Source organism: Rutilus rutilus (genome assembly GCF_951802725.1).
Source record: "Rutilus rutilus genome assembly, chromosome: 8".
Lineage (NCBI taxonomy): Eukaryota > Metazoa > Chordata > Actinopteri > Cypriniformes > Leuciscidae > Rutilus > Rutilus rutilus.
This window is the reverse complement of record NC_140222.1, coordinates 16,114,686-16,138,150: the sequence shown is the minus strand read 5'-3', so window position 1 is coordinate 16,138,150 and position 23,465 is coordinate 16,114,686. Positions and strand designations below refer to the sequence as shown.

At 39.3% G+C, this 23,465-nt stretch overlaps 1 protein-coding gene across 4 annotated transcripts in view; it reads left to right on the top strand.

Moving 5' to 3' along the window:
- asic1b (acid-sensing (proton-gated) ion channel 1b) overlaps positions 1 to 23,465 on the top strand; it is a 189,603-nt gene that overhangs the window by 152,495 nt on the left and 13,643 nt on the right. For all 4 annotated transcript variants that reach the window (XM_084417370.1, XM_084417372.1, XM_084417369.1 and 1 more), the window contains 2 exons: positions 11,752 to 11,902; positions 20,391 to 20,518. In XM_084417370.1, coding sequence (XP_084273496.1) covers positions 11,752 to 11,902; positions 20,391 to 20,518 — 279 coding nt within the window. The remainder of the gene's footprint in view (positions 1 to 11,751; positions 11,903 to 20,390; positions 20,519 to 23,465) is intronic.

Here is a 23,465-nt window from a genome sequence, read left to right as displayed (position 1 = left end):
CCTAGTTATGGTTAGAGTTTGGTTTGGGGTTAGTTACTTGTAATTATGTACAATTTACTATTATTTCTCTAAGTACATGTAGCAACATGTAACTGTGTCACCTTAAAATAAAGTTTGGTAACATTTTATTTTACAGTGTCCTTGTTACATTACATGTACTTACAATTGTAATAACAGTAAATTATGCACAATTACTTGCAACCAAATCCTAATCCCACCATAACCCTAGGGTAAGTACATGTAGTTGCTTAATATTACTCAGTACTTAAATATCTAATTACACTGTAACAATGACACCTTAAAAAGTGTAACCTAAAGTTTTACCAATACTCTTATTGCTTTATATATTGTGTACTTTGGACAGTATGTCAAATTTCCATGTGTCCAAAATGTGTAGTATACAAGAGCACATTGCATGGAAAAATGGATCCCACGTAATGCACTTGACCTTTTAATTTCCAGAGTGACAAATGTCGTGACATTGTCGACTGCATTTTAAACATCTCCACAATTTGGTCAGCATGCCAGATGTTTCAGACGTTTTTACACAAAATTTAAATTAACTAATTTTTGAGGCGATGAATGTCACTCACTGGATTAAACACACAAAATAAAAAGATCACATGACAATGTTTGAAATATTTTATCATTGCAATCTCTCCTCTCATGCTACTTTTAAAAATAGTAGGCAAATACATTATCTTCTGCACTGTATTCAGTAAAACGTATGGTTGTGTTCTACATGGCCTCAGTCTTGACCCCATTTATCTAGGTGACTGCTTGGTTTTAAGATCGCTTTATATGCGCAATTATATTTATGTCAGTAAACAAATACAATGCCGCTCTAGTGTCATGTTGAACACATTTAACAATGTGACTCCGGGGATATCATGCTTGATATATTGCATGAGGAGGCCCTCAGCATCCCAAGAGCCTTATCTGCAATCTCCTCGCGTCCAGGTCGTACGTAATTTAGCTAAATGTATGCAGCACGTCGTATTTGCTGTAGAAATTATGATCCGTCATTTTGACGATGGCAATGCCCCGTGAATATCTTTATTCTTCATTCTGCATAATGATTGCATTGCAAGTATGTGATTCTAGAAGAGAAAAAATGAGGAGACACAGTCAAGGTGTGTATTTGGGAAATTATGACTGGATTTATGCGGCTCGTTACTTTTTAACACTTCAATTTTGCATTATTTTTTTAGGGGAATTGCTGGTGTTCAGCATGAATCATTTGCCTGTTAGGCTTGAAGCATTTTTACATGATTTGTAGTTCAGCATCAATGCAGCTGCTGTGGTAAAAGGCCACTTTCCCTATGGGCTTGTTTCTATTTAGTCAATACACACACACACACACACACTACTTTAAACGTCTACATGTAGACAAAACCTTTGCTTTAATTCCACTTTTCTTTCCCTTGTTCACACATGAGCAGAGTCACTTTCTCTAGTTCAATTGCAGCACCTCTGCATGAGTCAGTCTCAAGGGTCTATACAGATACGCTTTCATTTAAATTGCATCTATCTTGTACTATCAGCACACTGGAGTCTGAGATTGAAGCGCCAGTCGAGCTTGAAGTAAACTGTAATTATCCTAACACAGTTCTCAACCACTTTGCATTTCTTCTCGCTGTAAAGGAAAATGTATTTTCAAACAGAATAGAACAGCGCTCTGTTTTAAGTGCACACTATTGGTAAGAAGGGATTGTAAGTGAGTTTGATCAGTCAGCTGATGTGATGGATTTTAGGCCCTGTTTACACCTGGTATTAAGAATTGTTTTCGTCAATCTGATCTTCAAGCTAAATACAGGTGTAAAATGGGGTCTAAAAAGCTTTGAGCTTGTCCACTTTCGACCACTTCCAGAGGTAATCGAAAACACATTAGACTGGATTGCTTTCGAAGTGTGAACTCTCATGTGGTCGAATGCGCTCAAACAGCCACAAAATACATCTACTCTCCGCCTACTGACCTAATGCCTGAACATTATGGGAAGCGCACTAGCCAGACGAGATTTAAACTTTTTTAGCTGGAGACCCAAGTTTGGTCTAAAGAGGAAAAGCGTACTAAGCACAATGTTCTCTCAGCATTCCTGATGTCTAACACACACTCACATCGTCCGGCTGGTCTTGCGTCTGTCAGAGCAGAAACTAAAGCTGATGCTCTCCGTTTGTTTTTCTGTCATCTCTTTTCACATCCATATGTAAATTGAATGACCTTATTTCATCCATTAGATCGAAAGATCTGAAAAAGTCCAGACATTTACCTGTCCATAGACCCTCTCCTTGAAGAAATCAGGACTGAAGTGGTTGAAAGTGGACAAAAGGGACGGATTAAAACACTATGTGTCTCCTTCGTGATCTGATCGACCAAAACACATCTTAATACCAGGTGTAAACAGGGCCTTAGGTTTGTTCCATTCAGATGTTAAAGGTATAGTGGAGGATCTTTCCGAATTTTAGATAAGACCCGCCCTCTCCACTTTTTGAATAAGTTTGATTGATTCACCAGAATGATTGACAATTAGGAGGACCAATAGTATAGGTGATCCACCCGGAAGTATAAAATCCTCCGCTATACCTTTAATATTGTGTTATGTTAAATTGTGTGATGTTGTGTATTGTGTTATGTAATATTAATAATTGTTTATTATTGATGTATCTACCTTAAGATGAACTGTGGTGTGAAAAACTTTACTCAAAGTGTCTAAAAATGATTACATACTTTTAATGAATCATTCATAGTGTTCTCTCACCCTCATATTTTCTGACGTATCTCTAGTTGTATTTTTAATATGAAAGCATTTTGCTTTGCATTCCTCAGTTTTTCAAATGAGAGATGATTTGAATGAGGATGGACATCTCAAGGGAAAAGCCGCTACTGTGCTGCAGGTGGATTGAATCATATTGAGAATCAATGAGCCTTTGGCTCTAAAGGTTGGAGTCCAGTGTGGAGACCTATCTGAGAGATTGACCTGAGATGACATTGAGAGATTGGAGCCGGTGTTTCTGTCCACAGGCAGTCCACTAACAGATAAATCGTAACCCCTTTAGCAGGCCTGGTGGTCCTAAATTGGCCATATTACCTCTCTATTACATCACTGAGTCTGCTGTCGATGTGTGCGACAGCCGTCAATAGAGGAGCCGGTATTGATTTTTGTGGCCAACTTTAGTTGAGGCACACCCTGTGGCCATCTTTGTGCCAGTATTGATTGCTGTCAGACCAGGAACACCAACCTCTCAAACATAACAAACACTTAAGCTTTTAAGATCAAACCCTCACACAGCTACCTGGAGACCAAGGGCTCTTCCGACTGAAGCTTTACCTTTAGTCTGAATACTTTAAAATAATTCTGTCTCATCCTCATGTGGTTCCAAACCCCCAAAATGCACCATGAAAGTAGTCCATATGGCTTGTACAGTATATTCAAAATCTTTTAAAGCCGTAAGATGGATTTGTTTGCATTACGACAGCCATAGATGGTTATTTAATCATTTTCATTAATTAAGGGCTTAAAATTGGGTCTTTTCTTGAGGCAAGAAAACAGAACAGATTTGTGTAATTTGTTCGTAAAACCATACTAAGTTAAACTGTCATGTTCAATTGAGTGGTTTGCATCAGTGATGCGCGGGTCAATGTATAAACAACCCGCCCCCGACCGACGTTTTCAAATAACTCGCCCGCAACTCGGACCGCAAAAAAAGAAAATATTGTACCCGACCCGCTTCCTGACCCGCATTTTTTAAAAGTAGTAAATGCTCATCGTAGCGTCATTAAAAAAAAAAAAAAAAAACATATTCTCATTTTGTCAAGAATTGTCAAAGAACTGGTCGCTCGCTCAACCAGAATGGCCTGCTGGTTCGAAAATATGTGGAATAATTTTTTTTTCTAGTCGACTAGTAGTTGTTCATTTAAGCCATTCGTGGACAAATCGCCCCTTTATATTAATTTAATTACTTAAATAGGCTATAGCCTACAGGATAATACGCGTTATGACCGCACGCATAAAGCTTGCCACAAAGAACCAGTTAAAGTAATGATTATGAATGTGTCTAAATTAGCAAGGAGACATTTAATTGTTTAGTAATAAACTGGTGTTTTCTGTGTCGCTGCAAAGATGAAGTTGACGATGCGGACTCGCCATGAACGCCAGAGAGAAATGCACATTTCATATGGATTACATAATCAGAGAGCAGCCTATTTATTTTGGTTTGAATATTTCCGTTTAAAAGTAGACATTTCAAGCTTTCTGTAATACAGTATATAGCCTATATTTCTCAAAACTGTGAGGCACAAGCAATGCAAGTGATCGTGCCGGCGCCTTATTACATTGTCTGCTATATATTTGCTTCTTATTCATTAAATACGGGCAATTGATTGATAAAACATTGATCAAAATTAAGATACAATTTATACAAAACGAAAATCTTTTAAAAAGAGTTTTCTATAAAACAAAACTTAATGAAGTGGTCAAAATCATGTTTTACCAAAAACAGCGCCGTTGCTAGGAGGGCGCCAGCGCCTCTGCCTCGCAAGTGGATGATAGCCCTGAAGACGCCTAGCAATGATATACCTTTAGTGGTAGTATACCTTTAGTTAAGTTATACCTTAAGAGTCTTCGTAGCGCACTAAGAGACAATGTTATCGGAAAATGCAGCCCGGGTATGATGCGTATGATGCGTAATGGAGATTCTAAAGCGCTCTTCTTTGGTTAGAACCATGGAGAGCGATCGCGGATAGGTCCGTCCTATGCACCGAAACTTTTAACAATGCAACAAAATATTTAAAGAGCATCAAGCTATTAAAATCTATATTATGTATACGCACAGATAATATAACAGTAGGCTATATTAGTCAATATTTTTTTTTATTAGGTTAAGCAGTGATTGGATAACGTTTTTTATTTTTTATTTAACGTTTTTAATTTAAGGCCCACCCACAATTTGTCTGGCCCATCCAAAACTGGAATCCTGGCGCCGTGCCTGGTTGGTCGTGCCAGTTTTGTGGCTATCAAATGTGTAAATAGCATCGCAAGAAGTACACATGACAAAGCCAGCACTTTGGTCATCATCTTCCATTATTTCGGCAAATGTCTCCCACACTTTGCTCTTTCTATTTGTGTATTTGCGGAGCTTCCACTCCCCAGTCTTCACCTTTTCTCTTGCCGCCTCCATCTCTACCTGCAGACTGAGCTCGTGCGTCATCGTACTTCTTGCCAGTTATTCAGCCAATAAAGTGTAGGCCTATGTATTTCATAGAAAATTGTGTCTAGTACTATATAAATTACAAAGGTTTAATTGGCATCTTTATTTCAAACGACCCGACCGACCGCGATCCGAATATCATTAAAAATATTTTTGGATGACTCGTAACCGCGGGTGACCGCAGGCACCCGCTCATTTTGGATCAACCCGCGCATCACTGGTTTGCATATTCTGCCCACATTTTATAACTGAAGATTTGGAAAGCATGTGACACGTTCAACAGCTTGACTTTGGCATCAATGTTACTGTATAATTGAGTCGTTTTCCGATTCAGCAGCCTTGATTTGATCCGTTGTGAAAGCGCAGAGCCATCGCACTTCTGAAGCCACCAGCTGCGGCAAAACGGACAGTGAGTTGTGCAGCTTATTAGACACGCAAGCTTTGCAATCAAAGTCTTTTGACAACTCTGACAAACAGCTTTAGCTTGCTAGGAGCTCGCCATGGTGCGCGGGCAGCCCTCGAGCGGGCGGCACAGTGCCATTTGGGTCTCAGTGAATTATTCATTTCAGAAGGCGCAACTGTCATTGCGCTGATCTTGATCAGTACTGATGGGTATATCAGTCACACTCGCGAGACACCGGAGCCGCGTCTTCTTCAGCGGTCTCACTTCTATCACGGTGAAGTGGAAGCTAATAGTGACGTATCGTCTTCTATTCCTGGCCCTGCTGCGTAAGGTGGATTGTGAAATTGCTTTGTGGAGTTGCAGGCATGTGGAAGAAAGCATTAAATAAATAAATAATAGTTTTGTGTTTTTTGTGTCTCGGGGTGCAATAAAAAAACAATGTGCAATTTTAAAATCACTCTTTCACCTTTCATATTTCATGATATACTTTTTTATAGTTTCTGCCTCCTTTTGTGTTGATAAATGTGTTGGGTTTTTAGAGTGGTTATTAAAATACTGCCACTTATAATGGAACAGATTATGTTTCACCTTGCACAATATTTCCTTTTACATGCATTTTGTCATATGTATAAGTTCTCTCTCTCACACACACACACACATGTACATGTGTAAAGTAAGTAAATTTAAGTATATTTACTTATAAGCATATAAGTATATAAAACTAGTAATCTTTTACAATAAGTTTGTTAAAACAATAGTTGACTAACAAGAAAACTAAGAATTTGTTCATCTTGATTAATTCATACAAATACTATTATTTATTAATATTAAAAGTTGTACAGTAGTGACTAATACCGTCCTTCGGATGAGAGGTTAAACCGAGGTCCTGACTCTCTGTGGTCATTAGAAATCCCAGGATGTCCTTTGAAAAAGAGAAGGGGTGTACACCCGGCATCCTGGCCAAATTTGCCCCTTGGCCTCTGTCCATCATGGCCTCCTAATCATCCCCATACACTGATTGGCTTCATCACTGTCTCCTCTCCACCAGTAAGCTGGTGTGTGGTGGGCGTTCTGGCGCAATATGGCTGCCGTCGCATCATCCAGGTGGATGCTGCACATTGGTGGTGGTTGAGGAGATTCCCCCCTTCCATATGTAAAGAGCTTTGAGTACCTAGAAAAGCGCTATATAAATGTAACAAATTAATTAATAACTAATAATGAATAAATGCTGTAAAAATGCTGTATCATTTGTTGTTAGTTTATGATACCTAATACAGTTTTAAATAGTACAAAATACAGTTTTAATTTATTAATACAGTTTCATTGCAGACAAATCAAGCGTAGGTCACATCAGTCAAGCTCTCAGCTGATCCACATCTACCTATAGGAATACGACAACTATCACAACATCCCTATAAGGTCCATTCAGTATCATTCATCTGCTCAGGAGCGAAGTACCCTCCTCCATCCCCAGCTCCCCCTTTCAACCACAGTCATTTTTGTTGGTTCTGTTGTGTTCACTCTAAGGGGGTTATCGCTGCGCTCCCTGCTCTTATACATGCTTTCTTAACCAGAACAGAACCATACCGCCAATCAATACTGAATGCTAATTGTCAATCATCTTTGATGATAGTGGTCCTGACGGAAAAATATTTATGGTAAATCTTCTCAATTGACCCAACATGGGCACTTATGGAAAGAAGTTAATTCTTTTGAATTAGCATGCATAACATTTATTCACTTCTTAAATCTTTCCCCGCCATTGACGGAAATTTCCGGCTTTCCGTGTTTTCACTGTTATATGGTAGGGGGTGCTATGACACATATTCTAAAAGATTACTGAATCTTCTGATCAAAACACAGGCGAAGAAGGAGGAGAAGAAGCAGAAACAAGCGTTAATCATATGCATATGTAAAATAATGTAATCATCAAAATTAAACAGCATATAAATCCAAACTGTCTAATGTTACTGAATAAAATGTCGACTCAGGAAGAGCGATAGTCTGTGAAGCTCTGGAGGTGTTGATGAACTCGATCTACTCCATCTGTGTTTTGATCATCATTCTGAATCCGATCTGGATGTAGTCTTTATGTTGCTTTGTCTATTAAACTTGCCCACTTTCAAGTGTTGATAAAAATAAGAATGCATGAAGCTACAATAAAATGTTTTGTGTGTGTGTTGAGTTGAAAAGCAGAGGTTCTGTTCTTTCTTTTGATGTATTGCATATTCAGCTATTAATACAACATTCTGGGGGCCCTGACATTTTTGTGAAAATGATTTTTAAAAATGCTGGCGGTGAAAGAGTTAAGAACAGGGTTTCCATGGGTCCTTGAAATCCTTGAAAGTTTGTGAATCAAAAAAAAAAAAAAAAAACAAGGCCCTGGAAAGTTTTTGAAAATAAACATACATAGATAAAGGTCCTTGAAAGTGCTTGAATTTATTTTGTGCAAGACGTTTTCTGGGAAAAAAATCATATTATTTCCTTCAGTACACTAATGTGTGATTTCGCCAGAACTTTGTGGCCTATGCATACTAGCTTGCTTGATTTACGTTAGTTACGCGCATTTACGCGTTGCGTTAAGTGTTTCCCGCGTGAGGTACTTTGTGTTGTACGTTGACATGACGTTCAAGCTTGGACGAAAATACTACGATGGTACCTCAACATTTGTTGTTGGACACAATATTAAAGGGATAGTTCGGCCAAAAATGATATTTACCCCATGATTTACTCACCCTCAAGCCGTTCGAGATGCATATGTCAATCTTTTTTCAGACGAACACATTTTCAGTTATTTTAGAAAATGTCTTAGATCTTTCAGTGGTTATAATGTGAAGCTATGGGGTCCACCTCCTTCAAGTCCCCAAATGTGCATGCATCCTTCACAAAAGTAACCCATCCAGCTCCAGGGGGATAAACGAAGGCCTTCTGAGGGTGGACCCCATAGCTTCACATTATAACCACTGAAAGTTCTAAGACATTTTCTAAAATAACTGAAAATGTGTTCGTCTGAAAAAAGATTGACATATGCCTCTCGAACAGGTGAGTAAATCATGGGTTAAATATCATTTTTGGCCGAACTATCCCTTTAATATTGTGTCCAACAACAAATGTTGAGGTACCATCCCTATAACTATCCCTTTAAGTCCTTGAATTTGAGGGTATTAGACCTGGAAAGACCTTGTAAGGTCATTGAATTTGAAGTTAACTAAGGTGTGGGAACCCTGTAAGAAGATGTGACCATTTTCATTGCATTTTAAAGTACTCATGACTTTTTACGCAGATTATATTTAATTTTCAAAGAAACCGCTGATTAAGGCTGTGAGTTCTTCGCGCCTCCCCTGTGATTCACTTCCAGTCAACTGAGTCTTTGAACAGCGTGTGCCAACTGACAGCGTCCTACTGGGAGATCAGAGCGTTTCGCTCCCTCAAACTCCCCTCAGCGTCCAGAAAGTTTTAAAGCCGTTTCATTTTTCATAAAGTCCCGTTACAAAGGGCAGAAATGTGAATGTATTATTGATGTCTTCATTCCCAGTGGAGCCTGTTCTCTTGGATTAAAGCAATAGAGACACACAAGATGCTTTCGCACTAAAAATTTAACGCACCGTAGAGCTCCGTTTGAGTTCATTACTTATTTGGTAGTGTTGTTTTGGTGAAGCATCACCAGTACTGTTGTTCTTATTTAGGGTTTAGTGATGTGTTCAAACCCTTAACATAAAGTAATTTAAGTTCGCCTTTTATGAATGATGACAAATAAACTAGTGAATTTCTATCCTCAAAATAACTCAAAAATACTCCTAGTATAAAATAGTTCCTGACTCATTTTCCTTGTAGAGCGGCTTGTGAAGCCTTTTGGCTATTGTAAACATTTTCAAAGCACATTCTTTTGAAATACCGAGCAGGCATCCGCACTCAATGGACCGACGGCCTCGTTGAGGAAACGTCATTGTGAAGTTTCTCAGAAAAACTCCACAACACTTCCACTAGCGTCGACTCTCCTGGGTCCCAAGGTCAGCACTGCCGTAACCAACTACTCTGTGTTGCCACTGTTACCACAGCAACTTGTCTTGGCAACAGCCTTGCTTATGTTTGCTAAATGCTTCATAGGCTGTTATCTCATCAGGAGTAGTTTAGATGTTGAAGAAGCTCTGGAGCACTTATTATCGGTAATGGCAAAAGGGAACAATTGCTCTGATGCATTTAAACATGTTTGTTTGGAAAAGGCAAGAGCTTTTAAAAGCATTTTTGTGGATGTTGTTTTTGGACATCATATGTGCTTTTTGAAAGTTCAAATCGATTCTTTAACTTCGTTTGTTGCCCAAAATGCTGTCCAGGTAAGCAGCTCACAAGTTTTTGAGATATGGCCTATAATCACGCAAACATTTAAATTCTGTCATCATTTACTCATCCTCAAGTTGTTCCAAACCTGAATGAGTTTCTATCTTTTGTTGAAATAATATATAATATAATAAAATAATATATTTAGAAGAATATAGGTAAACAAACAGCTATTTGGTTACCTATATTCTACAAAATATATTATTTTGTGTTCAATAGACGAAAGAAATTCATACAGGTTTGGAACAACTTGAGGATGAGTAAATGTTGACCGAATTTTCAGTTTTGGGTGAACTATCCCTTTAACTGAACTGTCACTTGCCCAACTGGGACAGTGCTAGAGTTTTTGATCATGAATAAGTATTTATTTTATGCATTGCAAACTTAAATATTTGGTTTTCTGAGGGATTTGGTTGGGAATTTTGCTTGTCAAATTTTCATTAAATGATCTAGCGTTGGTTTTGTTGAATGACTGTTGTAAATGACCATCATTTTACAACAGATGTGTTTATGAATATATTTCTGTCTTAATTATAATACTGATACTATAAAATATCATTTGTACATGTGTACAGTGTTATATAATTAACACAAATAAATACATTTACCATTTATTTTATAAAAAAAAAAAGTGTCATTTTTATTATATGTGTATTTTAAGTCATTTTAAAGGCTTAGCTCTTTGCTTAGGTCAATTTTATTACCACAAATAATACCTGATTAATCGCCAAAATAATCGACCGATTACTCTTAGTAAAATAACAGTTAGTGTCAGCCCTAATCTTTTTCAGATCTTTATCCATCAGATCAACAGTTCTCTAGTTTTACACTTCTGATTCACCAAGAGAAATTCACACTAAAATGATTCCAGCTGAAACTCTTGGGAATACACTCATTTTTCCTGGCAGATTTGCATAAAAGCTGTCTAAACGTCAATAATCTGCTTATTAGTTTGTTTTAGTCTGTTTAAAAGTGTTGTGGTTTGTTTTGTTAATGGGCCTTGTGCCGCTAATTCTGAACATGATTCTTTTACTGTATGATTCATTGCAATGCGTCAGTTTTGGCATTTTTTTAAAAGCATGTTTGAAAAATGTCAGTCATTGACTCAAGGATGTCTAGAATCTCATAGAAACTCAGTTCAGTCTCAGAAGAGAATCTGTATCTCTCTTTTCTTTTTTTTGTCCTCGCCAGGATGTGTAAAATGCTCCATCTGTGCATTAACTGAATCAACCATTCATCTGTCTGTCTGCAGCATTTCATCACACACAAACTGATATCTGACACATCTTTCAATGTCTTTGAGAGGTTTCTATCTCAAAGAGAAAGCTGTCTGTAACACGTTGCATTTCTTTCACATTGATGTCATTCCCTGGAGAGCTGCTGCCATTTTCTTTTGTTACTATGTTTTCTAAAGATGTGGCCGTTTCATTTTCTCCTAACTAAAATGTATCGTATTTGTCCACGATGGAAAATCAGGTGGTCCCGCAGGGAGGTTGTGTTTCTGAGACGCCACACTCTCCATACCCTGCTGTCTGTGATCTGATTAGATGTCCATTAGTTCAGTTTCAATTAAGACTGGCGGCATGAGCACCTCTGCCCGAAAGTAGACTACGTCTCCAGTTAGAGATGCTCTATAATTAATCAAACCATTTCCTGAAACCTGACTTAAAAGCGGGAAGTGCAACTGAGTCATTCCTGTTGTGAAGTACCTTTGAACTTTAATGAATATAATTCAGTGTTCGCAATTAAGATGAGTAAAAATGTATCCATCATTGCTAAACAAATGTCTCTGTTTATTTCAGATCTTCACACGCTATGGAAAATGCTACACCTTCAACTCGGGACAGGACGGACGGCCACTGCTGGTCACTATGAAGGGAGGGATGGGTAATGGCCTGGAGCTGATGCTGGACATCCAGCAGGACGAGTACTTGCCCGTGTGGGGAGAAACCGGTACGACTCACTAACCCCAGCAATCTCATGTGTCTTCTCTGTTATAGATGAGATCCCATCATTCTGACCGGCACAAATGTGAACAATTGCCTCATTTGTGTCTGTTTTTACATCTCCTAAAGAACTGTAGAAGAGATGAAGTTACTACTTACATTGCATCTAGGTGGAACCATTATTTCCCCTGAAGAATGAAAGATCTTTCTTTAGGGCTGTCACGATTCCTCGATTAAATTTGAGTACTCGATTTTTTTTAAATACCTCGATTGCAATTTACCCGTGTCGAGTAACCGGCAAAATACCAGAAGTAGCAAATTCCACATTTATATTAGACCGTTTTGTAAGGCTGCACGATGTATTAAAAACATTTAAAAACCATACTATATCATAGTGCTGTTGTGAATTCACAAAGGCTGTGATTCAATTGAATAAATATATGCGCTGGAGGTTTAAAATTTAATTATTTGCATGCTTGTAGGTTAAGTGTGTCTCAGAGCAGCTCCGTTAACTGTAATTAGCTTATCATTTACATGCGTGGAGCGTCTCAAACTCCATCTCTGCTTATGCTGTGAGGTAAGTTGGTTTATAAGCCAAAATAACGTTTATCTGGGAACACAATATGCACCATTTCATCAAATTTGTAACATAAATAATTTATAAACCTACAGTATGCCAACACAGAATCAGAATCAGAATCAGAAAGAGCTTTATTGCCAAGTGTGCTTGCACCCACAAGGAATTTTTCTTGGTACTGAAGCTTCCAGTGCACATATACAAATACAAATACAAATACAGCAAGAACATAGTAATACAAATTCTAAGAATGAAAATATATAAAAAATAAATAAAAATAGTATAAAAGTAAAAAAGTAGGGTCACAGTTGGGTTTAGTCTGAATAAACATTTACAGATTATGAACATATTTACAGTATTTTGAGTAGTATGAATAATATAAATATCACCTGAATTAGAGAATATTACACTAGACAGTGGGAGTCTAGCGCATGTTACAGATTATAAACATATTTACAGTATTTTGAGTAGTATGAATAATATAGATATAAATATCACCTGAGTTTATTGCACTAGACAGTGGGAGTATTGCACTTACAGGCATATGCTTTGGGGGGCATGTTAAGTGTTCAGAAGGGAAATGGCCTGTGGAAAGAAACTGTTCCTGTGCCTGGATGTTCTTGTGGCCAGTGATCTGTGTCGCCGTCCTGACGGTAACAGTTCAAACAGGGGGTGTCCAGGGTGAGTGGAGTCTGTGATGATTTTACCTGCTCTCTTCCTCACTCTGGAAGAGTACAGGTCCTGGAGGGTTGGCAGGTGGGCACCAATAATCCTCTCTGCAGTCCGGACTGTCCGTTGTAGTCTCCTGATGTCCGATTTGGTAGCTGAACCAAACCAGACAGTGATGGAAGTGCTTAAGACAGACTCAATGACGGCTGAGTAGAACTGGATCAGCAGCTCCTGTGGCAGATTGAACTTCTTCAGCTGGCGAAGGAAGTACAGTCTCTGCTGGGCCTTTTTTCACAATGGAGTCAATGTGATTTGCCCACTTCATGTCCTGGGAGATGGTAGAGCCCAGGAACCTGAATGACTCCACTGCTTCCACAGTGCTGTTCATGATGGTGAGAGGGGGAGTGCTGGGGTGTTTCTCCTGAAGTCCACGATCATCTCCACTGTTTTGAGCGTGTTCAGCTCAAGGTTGTTATAACTGCACCAGACAGCCAGCTGTTCAACCCCCAGTCTGTAAGCAGACTCGTCACCATTTTGGATGAGACCGATGACAGTGGTGTCGTCTGCAAATTTCAGGAGCTTGACAGAGGGGTCTTTAGAAGTGCAGTCATTAGTGTACAGGGAGAAGAGCAGTGGGGAGAGAACGCACCCTTGGGGGGCGCCAGTGCTGATGGTGAGGGTCCTGGATGTGAGTTTCCCCAGTCTCACTAGCTGCTGCCGGTCCGTCAGGAAGCTGGAGATCCACTGACAGATTGTGGATGGCATGGAGAGCTGAGTCAGTTTGGCTGTGAGAAGATCAGGGATGATGGTATTGAAGGCCGAACTGAAGTCCACAAATAGGATCCGTGCATAAGTCCCAGGTCTGTCAAGATGTTGCAGGATATAGTGCAGTCCCATGTTGACTGCATCATCCACAGACCTGTTTGCTCTGTAAGCAAACTGAAGGGGATCCATCAGGGGTCCGGTGATGTCCTTCAGATAGGCCAACACCAGTCTTTCAAACGACTTCATGACCACAGACGTGAGAGCGACAGGTCTGTAGTCGTTAAGTCCAGTGATTTTAGTTTTTTTGGGAACCGGAATGATAGTGGAGCGTTTGAAGCAGCAGGGAACTTCACACTGCTCCAATGATCTGTTGAAGATCTGCGTGAAGACTGGGGCCAGTTGGTCAGCACAGACTTTTAGACAAGCAGATGAGATGCCGTCTGGGCCTGAAGCTTTCCTAGTCTTCTGTTTTTTGAAGACTCTGCTCACGTCCTCCACACAGACCTTAAGCTCAGGTTGGATGGCAGAAGGGGGGAGGAGAGGGGTTGCAGGAGGTGATGGTGGATGTGTGAAGTGCACATCAGGGCGGGTGTGAGGTGTGAGTCTGGGCTTCTCAAACCTGCAATAGAATGCATTGAGAGTGTCAGCCAGTTGTTGATTCTCCACAGATGGGGGGGATGGTGATTTGTAGTTGGTGATGTTCCTCAGGCCTCTCCAGACTGATGCCGGGTCGTTGGCTGAAAACTGGTTTTTCAGCTTTTCAGAGTAGCTTCTTTTAGCAACTCTGATCTCCTTTGTCAGTTTGTTTCTGGCCTGGTTATACAAGATTTTATCCCCACTTCTGTAAGCATCCTCTTTGGCATGACGAAGCTGTTTGAGTTTCCCAGTAAACCATGGTTTATCATTAGTGAATGATAAGAATGTCCTGGTAGGAATGCATGTATCCTCACAGAAACTGATATATGATGTTACAGTATCTGTGAGCTCATCCAGATCGGTGGCTGCAGCTTCAAAAACAGTCCAATCAGTGCAATCGAAGCAGGCCTGTAGATCCTGCTCTGCTTCGTTGGTCCATCTTTTTACAGTCCTTAATACAGGTTTAGCTGATTTCAGTTTCTGCCTGTAGGTCGGTATAAGATGAACCAAACAGTGATCAGAGAGCCCCAAAGCTGCCCGTGGGACGGAGTGATACGCATTCTTTATCGTGGTGTAACAGTGGTCCAATATATTACTGTCTCTGGTAGGACATGTAACATGCTGTCTGTATTTTGGCAGTTCACGGGAGAGATTTGCTTTGTTAAAATCCCCAAGAATGATTAAAAGAGAGTCTGGGTACCTTTGTTCCATTTCAGCTATATGTTCAGCCAGCTGTTGTAGCGCCGCGCTCACACACGCGTCTGGAGGAATGTAAACATTCGCGAGAATGAATGAGGAAAACTCCCGCGGCGAGTAGAAAGGTTTACAGTTTATGAAATGCGCCTCTAAATTAGGAGAGCACATCTTCTTCAGTGTTGTTACATCTGAACACCAACTTTCGTTAATGTAGAAACACAATCCACCACCTCTCGTTTTCCCCGTTAGTTCCGCGATGCGATCCGCTCGGAACAGCTGGAAGCCCGGCAGATGTAGTGCGTTGTCCGGTATGGCTTCACTCAGCCAGGTTTCAGTGAAGCACAGAGCAGCGGAGTTTAAAAAATCCTTGTTAGTGCGGGTGAGGAGAAGAAGTTCGTCCATTTTGTTAGGAAGAGATCGGAGATTCGCAAGATGAATACTGGGTAGTGCAGTGCGGAGGCCGCGCTCGCGGAGTTTAACCAGCGCGCCGGCGCGCTTCCCGCGTTTGCGTCTGACCGCGCGTTTTAACAACACCGCTGCGCCTCCAACGAGAATGTCCAGTAAAACGTCTGAGTAATCAAAATCTGTAAAAAACTTGTCTGGTGTGTGTTTCCTAATGTCCAGAAGTTCGTCTTTGGTGAAACTTATAGGAAAGAAATGACTAAACGCAGAACAAACGAACAAAAACAACACAATGACTGGAGAGCTCCACACCGAGGCAGCCATCCGCGGCGCCATCTTGAATGTCATTATGGAGAATGTCACAGGAGAATACATCAATGTATTTATAAAGATGCTGTAGTATTACTTTTGTAAAAATTTGGCCAAAATTTGAAGGATTTGATTGCTGTAAAGTGTAACAACAACAGGCACATTTGTTATAATACATAATGCACATAAGACGATTGTTCATATTATGTATATTATGTATTTTAACAGTGTTGATCTATAAAACCATACGATTACTTGCTTTTGATACGTTATTTGAGCCAAATATTATTGCCTCATTTTTATTATATGTGTATTTTGTCATTTTAAAGGCTTAGCTCTTTGCTTAGGTCAATTTTATTACCACAAATAATACCTGATTAATTGCCAAAATAATCGACCGATTACTCTTAATAAAATAACAGTTAGTGTCAGCCCTAATCTTTTTCAGATCTTTATCCATCAGATCAACAGTTCTCTAGTTTTACACTTCTGATTCACCAAGAGAAATTCACACTAAAATGATTCCAGCTGAAACTCTTGGGAATACACTCATTTTTCCTGGCAGATTTGCATAAAAGCTGTCTAAACGTCAATAATCTGCTTATGAGGGTTTAGTTTAGGATTAATCTTTGTTTGCTAGACTGGCGCTCTGACTTTAATATTAAGCAAAAAGGTTCAACTGAACGGACTGTGAATGAACTGTTAAATGATGTTGTAAAGCTCACCGCAAGGGACAGAATTAATGCAAATCAATGAAAATACTGCTGGTAGGCATAGACACACAAAAACACTTGCACATTAGCTCTGTTCCAAAACATAGCGTGAACCCCCTACATAGATAGCTCCCTTTTTAGGCAGTTTCCTAACCGAAATAAAAACTGGTTTGAAACGCTCGACTAGACGATTCAATGGAGTTTATTGTTAGTGTGTTGCTAATATTGAAACAAATATAGGCAAAGTAATATTTTTTTATTAGATTAAACCATTTTATGCCTTAAAGTTCCTTTGTAGTCAATCATTTTATCCCTTAAAACTCTGACAAATTTAAACGTTTTCTTCCCTGAAAAAAATCAGTCATGCCTTAAAATAGCTTGAATGTAACTCTACACCCTTGCTTCATTTATCATACGCGGTTCTCTGAATATGCAAATGAGCCCCGCCTCCACTCACTCACCGCAGCTCAGAGATCCACTCGTTGACGATCACACATTGATCTGATTGGTTACAAGGTAGTTTGTGATGTCAGAAACGCCAGCGATTTCAAACCGCACTTTTGAGACCGTCTTTTTTCACTGTAGTTTGAAGGAGGAAATACTCAGCAATGGTGTTGACTTATGAATTTGCACATGGTTTGTCTTAAAGCACATTAAAAACGCCACATAGACATATAAACAACTTTAAAAGCTTGATTTTCACCACAGGGGGACTTTAAAGAAACAAAGATCAAGGATTTGGCAAAAATTAGGCATCTCAAAGGGTTCCATAATTAGGCTAGATGGTCTTTTTTATTAGATTAAATAATTAGTATTAATACTTTTCAGTAAGCGAAGTGGACTTTTGTCTTGGCTTGTCTGCCATATTGAATTGTTCTTCACTGAGCTTTTTACAGTTTATTCTGGGATAATAATACAGGCGATGTTGCCTTAAAGAAAGAAAGACAACAATTTGGCCAAAATTAGGTATCTTAGAAGGATTCATAACTATGCCTATGACTTCTTAAAATGCTGTCTACGTAGGTAGGGAGCTCACTTTTGGAACATAAAACGACAATAAAAACCAGATCAACACTCAGCAGAACAGTTTATCAGACCGAGGCTTAAATAAAACGAACAAGCACAACACTGCAGTAAACAACAACAAGTGACGTTGGATATGTTTGCCGGCTGAAGGTCAGAATGCTGCGAGGAGAAAACGTCTGTGACCTTTCCAGTAAAGTTCAGTCGGTTTCGAGCACTCATGATTCAGAAAGTGACGTCAGGCTGGATCCTATTGATCAGACAATGGCAAATATACGAACACACGTTACGGCTGCAATTCCGCAAGCCAATTACATGTGACGCAACACGTCCAGTGAAACTCGCTCGCGTCTGTCTCTCAGTGGGACCCATTTAACACCTTCACACCACTGTAATTGAAAAGAGAGAGGGGGTAGATGGGCAACCCTGCACACCTGCCTCTGTCACCACCCGACATTTACCGAGATTGTTTTTATAATGCTGTGATTTCCCAAAGAGTTCTGCTCGCGCTGCTTCAAATTTCTCCACACGGCAGGTGCACTCTGAGGTCTCAGATATCTAATCACATCCTGCAAGCAGCTCTCTGGTTACTCGGATGAGAGCTGTCCTGAAATCTTCTCCACTGCTGACTAGATTTCACCGTAATTACAGAGCAGCTGTCTCGGAGTCATGATAATGCCAGGCTCCTTCAGATACACTGCACTGCATCCTCTCTAAGGCTTTTCACTCTGCACTTAACCCGGGGTTAATGTCTTTTTAACCCTGAGTTAATACACGGGTCACACTTTTAACCCTGGGTTATGAAGCGCTGCTAACCTTGAATTAGACACCAAAGAGGTACAACATGAAACAATGCAGCGCTAGAAGTTTTTGGCAAGACGTTTAGCATCAGAAAACCAATCATAAACTGGCTATTGCTTGCCTAATTAAATATTCATGAGCTTTATATAGTCACAGCAACTTACATTGATTTTTAAAGTTTTAGCATCTGAGGAAAATAGAGTGGAGTCAAGTCTTCATTTTGCATCAACTTGGCTTTGTTTTAAGTTTTTCAAAATGCTAAAACTTTTTAATGGTTTAAATGGTCTCAGGCCTGGTTTCACAGACAGGGCTTAGATTAAGCCAGGATTAGGCCTTAGTTAAAATAGGACATTTAAGTAGCTTTTACAAATGTGCCTTAGAAAAAAACAAACATTACTGGTGTACATCTTGAGACAACGCAATGCACTCACATAGTTTAAGATGCCTTCAGTTAAAACAGCTTTTAGTCTGGGACTAGACTTAAGCCTTGTATGTGAAACCGGGCATCAGACTTCGACTTCACCAAATTGTTATTAAATCAGGTTGAAAGCTCCTCTTGTCATGTACTTGTCCAATCTTGTAATCTTGTATGCACATAAGAACATTGCCCCAGGATGTACAGTGTAAAATTTTGAAGCCTGTCTAGTCAAGAGTAATTACAAACACAGGATTGAGTTTAGCAAAGCCTGCTATTGACTGTAAACTGAGTTCATTCTGTCTGCCGGATGATTCTCTCTCTAGATCATCTGGTAATATACAATTCATTAACCAGGGCATCTGTGAGTTTACTGTGTTCAGCTGTATAATTTCCCCCATGTTATTCTGTTGGTGCCGTAATGATCATTAAGCAGATGTTTAAAAGGGAAAAATGGCAATAAAACAGGTGGGAGACGTCTGAATCTCCTCTGTGTAGATGATGTGTTTGGAAACTGCATTTGTAACAATAGTCATTAGCAGTGTCACATGTGGGCCGATTTGTTGACAGAATGAAAATCCAGCAGGCTGTGGAAGAACGCCAGCGTTTCGATAGTAATATGCTGATTTAAAGCATTTAAATGAGGCCGGTTAGTGTCAAACGCAGCCTATAATCTGCGCTAACACCCTCAAAAGTGTTTGCTCAGCTGTCCATAGAGAAACCTGAAGATTATTCCTGTTTACAGTCTGTGGGTGACACATGGATAAATGTCGAAATATTACAGACGTCAAGCGGTCTGAAATATCTTGAGACTTGTCTGGTTTCCTGCCAGCTTGTTTTTGGTTTGTTTTCATTTTACATTGTCTAATGTCTTTTCTCATTTTGAAAATTGTTGTTGATTTCCTGTTTGCTAATTTGTGTTGTGCATATAAACTGTGCCTGCCATTTTCTCTTGTTTAGAGCCGAATGTTTAAACTCAACCTTATTTGTTGCTTTATGCACAGTGTTTTATCTCAATCACTACATATTGTTATGATCTTACACGCTGTTTTTATTCAAATTGGATGTGGGACATTTCTACTTTATCAAAGCGTCATGTGGTAGAAGAATTTCTACTTATTTGATGCTTTTTTTAAACTTCCCAATGGTCTCCTAATATTTGCAAAGTCCCTTGTTGAATATTTAATGTTTAAACTTGCATTATTGCATTGTTTTATTGCTATAGGCACATTGTCATGTCATGTTTTTGTAGAAGTCATGCTTTTTTGGGAGGGTTCTTAGTTTGGATTTAGTTTGTCTACTGACTTTCTTCTAACAATCTTCTTTTACTTTTTCAATAAAAAAGACTCTTGGGTTTAACTTGAGTCTGTTTGATGCTGTGATCTAAACTGAAACAGCAGCCCATCTGATCTGATATCATCTGTTCTTCTGAGACACCTGCGTTGAGTACATGTCTCAGTCTTCATGTCTCATTTTCTCTCTCTCTCAGATGAGACGTCGTTCGAGGCGGGAATCAAAGTCCAGATCCACACGCAGGATGAACCGCCTTTCATCGATCAGCTGGGATTCGGAGTGGCTCCAGGCTTCCAGACGTTCGTCTCCTGCCAAGAACAGCGGGTACCAAATGATTGTTCTTTTTGTCAATTTCTCAGTTGCTGGACTCGTCTCAAAGCGCACAGGCCGCCGATTGTATCAGTCTGTTGTTTTAGTGCTTGGTTTTGGTTTCTACAGCTGCTTGTTTTTATTCATTTATTTGTTTGTTTTTGAATGCATTAATGTGAAGTAGCACGACTCTTATTTTGATGCAAATTAAGGAATTTTCAACCCAAATTCTCAAATTTTCCTTTTATTTTATGAAAAGTATTCATATATAATGGTAGTAGTTGTTATAAGTTTTTGTTTGTTTATGAGGTGAGATAGGATGTGGACAGCTTTGTGAGATTCACCCAAGAAGAAATTTGGTCTCCCACCACCACAAGCATGATTTGATTTTCAAATGAGAGCAAACGGCCGACACAGGTCGACCCTGCTGTCTGGAATAAATCTTATTTATTTATAGGATTCGCAGAATCCATGTATAATTTTCATGGCAAGGCCACTTCATAAAATAAAAACAGCAGCTTTGTTTCTCTGAGTGAAAGAAAGAGGTGAAATCCAGGCATACAGTATGTGATCAATAAATGACCGTCAAAGAGACGGGCAGAAGATCTGACTCGCTGCAGACAGACAGAAAGCTGGTTGATATGCACAGACGGCTCCCTGCTCCTTGTAATTGGAGGTCAGTGCATCTCCCATGTGTGGTGGATTGATTTCAGTAACATTTCCCCTCATTTATTTTCCTCTTACACAAAGATCAAGTCTGCTTCTCCAGATGCATCACCAAGATTCAATGTCAGTGGCTTTTACAGGATTAGCATCCATCTCTGTCTGTCGCTCTCGTCATGGTTCACACAGTCAGCGTTTAGCATGGACAGCCGTATTAACTAATGGATGTGGCGCTCAGATTGCCCTGGGCCGACAGGAGCAGATCGAATAATGTCTGCATGGACATCTGAGTTAACTTAAGTCAATCCACTTCAATTACTCAAATAATGCCTGTAACCCTACAGACAGATAACCATAGATCCATAGATTTTTTGAGAGATCAATTATTTCAGGGCCCCTTGAATATTCACCACCTTTCGCCCCGCCAGCGACGGCCCTGCTTAACAGGAATTATGTGTTGTTCTAAATCCACACAATAATGCAATTTTTTTTACCAACATCAATGATATTTACTAAAAATAAACAATTTACAATTAACACATTTTAGCTGGATTTAATTAGGCTGAAATAGTTTTAAAGTCCCTCTGTAGTCAATAATTGTATCCCTTAAAACTCATATTTGATCACCAAATTGACATATTGAAACATTTTTTTCCTGATAAAAAAAAATCTTCATGCCTTAAAATAGCTTTAATGCAACTCTACACCCTTGCTTCATTTAGTATACGCAGATAACTGAATATGCAAATGAGCCCCGCCTCCACTCACTCACACCAGCTCAGAGATTCACTCGGCCAACTTACTGAGGTAAACGCTTCACAATGATATCGCGCTTTACAACGTCGGACACATGACTGTAATTAATATGATTAGCCTTTTGCTTAATTATGTTCTCAGACTCAAACAGCTAATAATGTGTTGCTAATGTTATACAAACTATGTTCCCGTTCGCCATCTCAGAGTCAGACAGCTGCCTTCTAAACAATCATCAAAAACGCTTTCAACAACTCAGAACTTCAGTGGAAAAAGGCATACAGTTCATCATAACATCGTAAAATACATAATTCACCCGCTATATTACTGAATCTAACCGATTTTTCATACCAACAGAAAATATACCGGCATAACCTGGCTTTCTTTTGAGACTCCCCTGCTAGCTCACTGTTAATGATTTGCTGAACACTTCAAAAGACTGTCTTTGGTTCACTGCGTTTTAAAGAGAAAATAATTAGCAATGGTGTTGACCTATGAATTTGCACATGGTTTGATATATTAAGCATATTAAAAACACCACATAGATATATAAACAACATTAAAAACTTCCTAGGACTTAAAAAAGTCCTTTTTTTTTCACTGAGACAATGGCATTCTGTGATTGGATACATGCCAAAACAAGGTGTCTTCGAAGGCAGCACAATGATGCCGCCTGTCTTTCTGAACAGCGCTCGTGTTGAAAACCACCCTATAATACCCTGAAATGCTGCCTATATTGGCAGCTTACAAGGTTTCAGAGCGAAGTCAACATGTCAGGTGCTGTCGGTAGAGCTTGCGTTGTTTTGAATCTGAAACGTTGCTTAAAGGCTTTATGTAGGTTGAGGGGTGAAATCATATGCAGTGGCGTTATGTAAAGCATTAGCTCATCTTAGCTTTTGTGTGTGTATTTTTATCGCATATGCAGCATTTGTTTATGGTGTGTGTGTGTGCATTTCCTAAGCTGATAGTGAGGTGTCTTCAGGGATTATAGCGTTGTCCAAAGCTGAGTGAGCTCCCTACCTAGACATAATTTTAAGGTGTACGCAAAGGCTGTTCCAAAATGTTGGCCGCATTATCTAACCTTTTAAGATAAAGGCAGCAGCAAATAATGCATTTTTATGAGCTCAGTTTGGAAAATTGAGAGAAATGCCAATACCGTATTTTGCAATGTGGAAGTAAGCTATTTTCTGTGAATGTATGTGACTTCCAATTCATTTGCTGCTATAGGTAAACAACTAGAATACCAAAGTGCAATAAACAGTAAAACTATATTTGCGCTATAACCAGTGAGTTTATGATCATACTAAATTAAAATATGATAACAACTACCAGTTTGCAATATCATGCAGCATGACAGATTGTTTTAAGCCTGGTCTTAATTTCCTGTATTTAATTTAATAAAAATAGTTGTTCTTGTGAATTTTTATGCTCATTAGATTGTTAAGCTGTTAGCAACATGGTAACATCGGAAGCAATTGTGATTGAGTTTCACGTACACACTTCATGTGAGGAGCAATATTTGATGTACAGCTGCTGTGTAATGTGA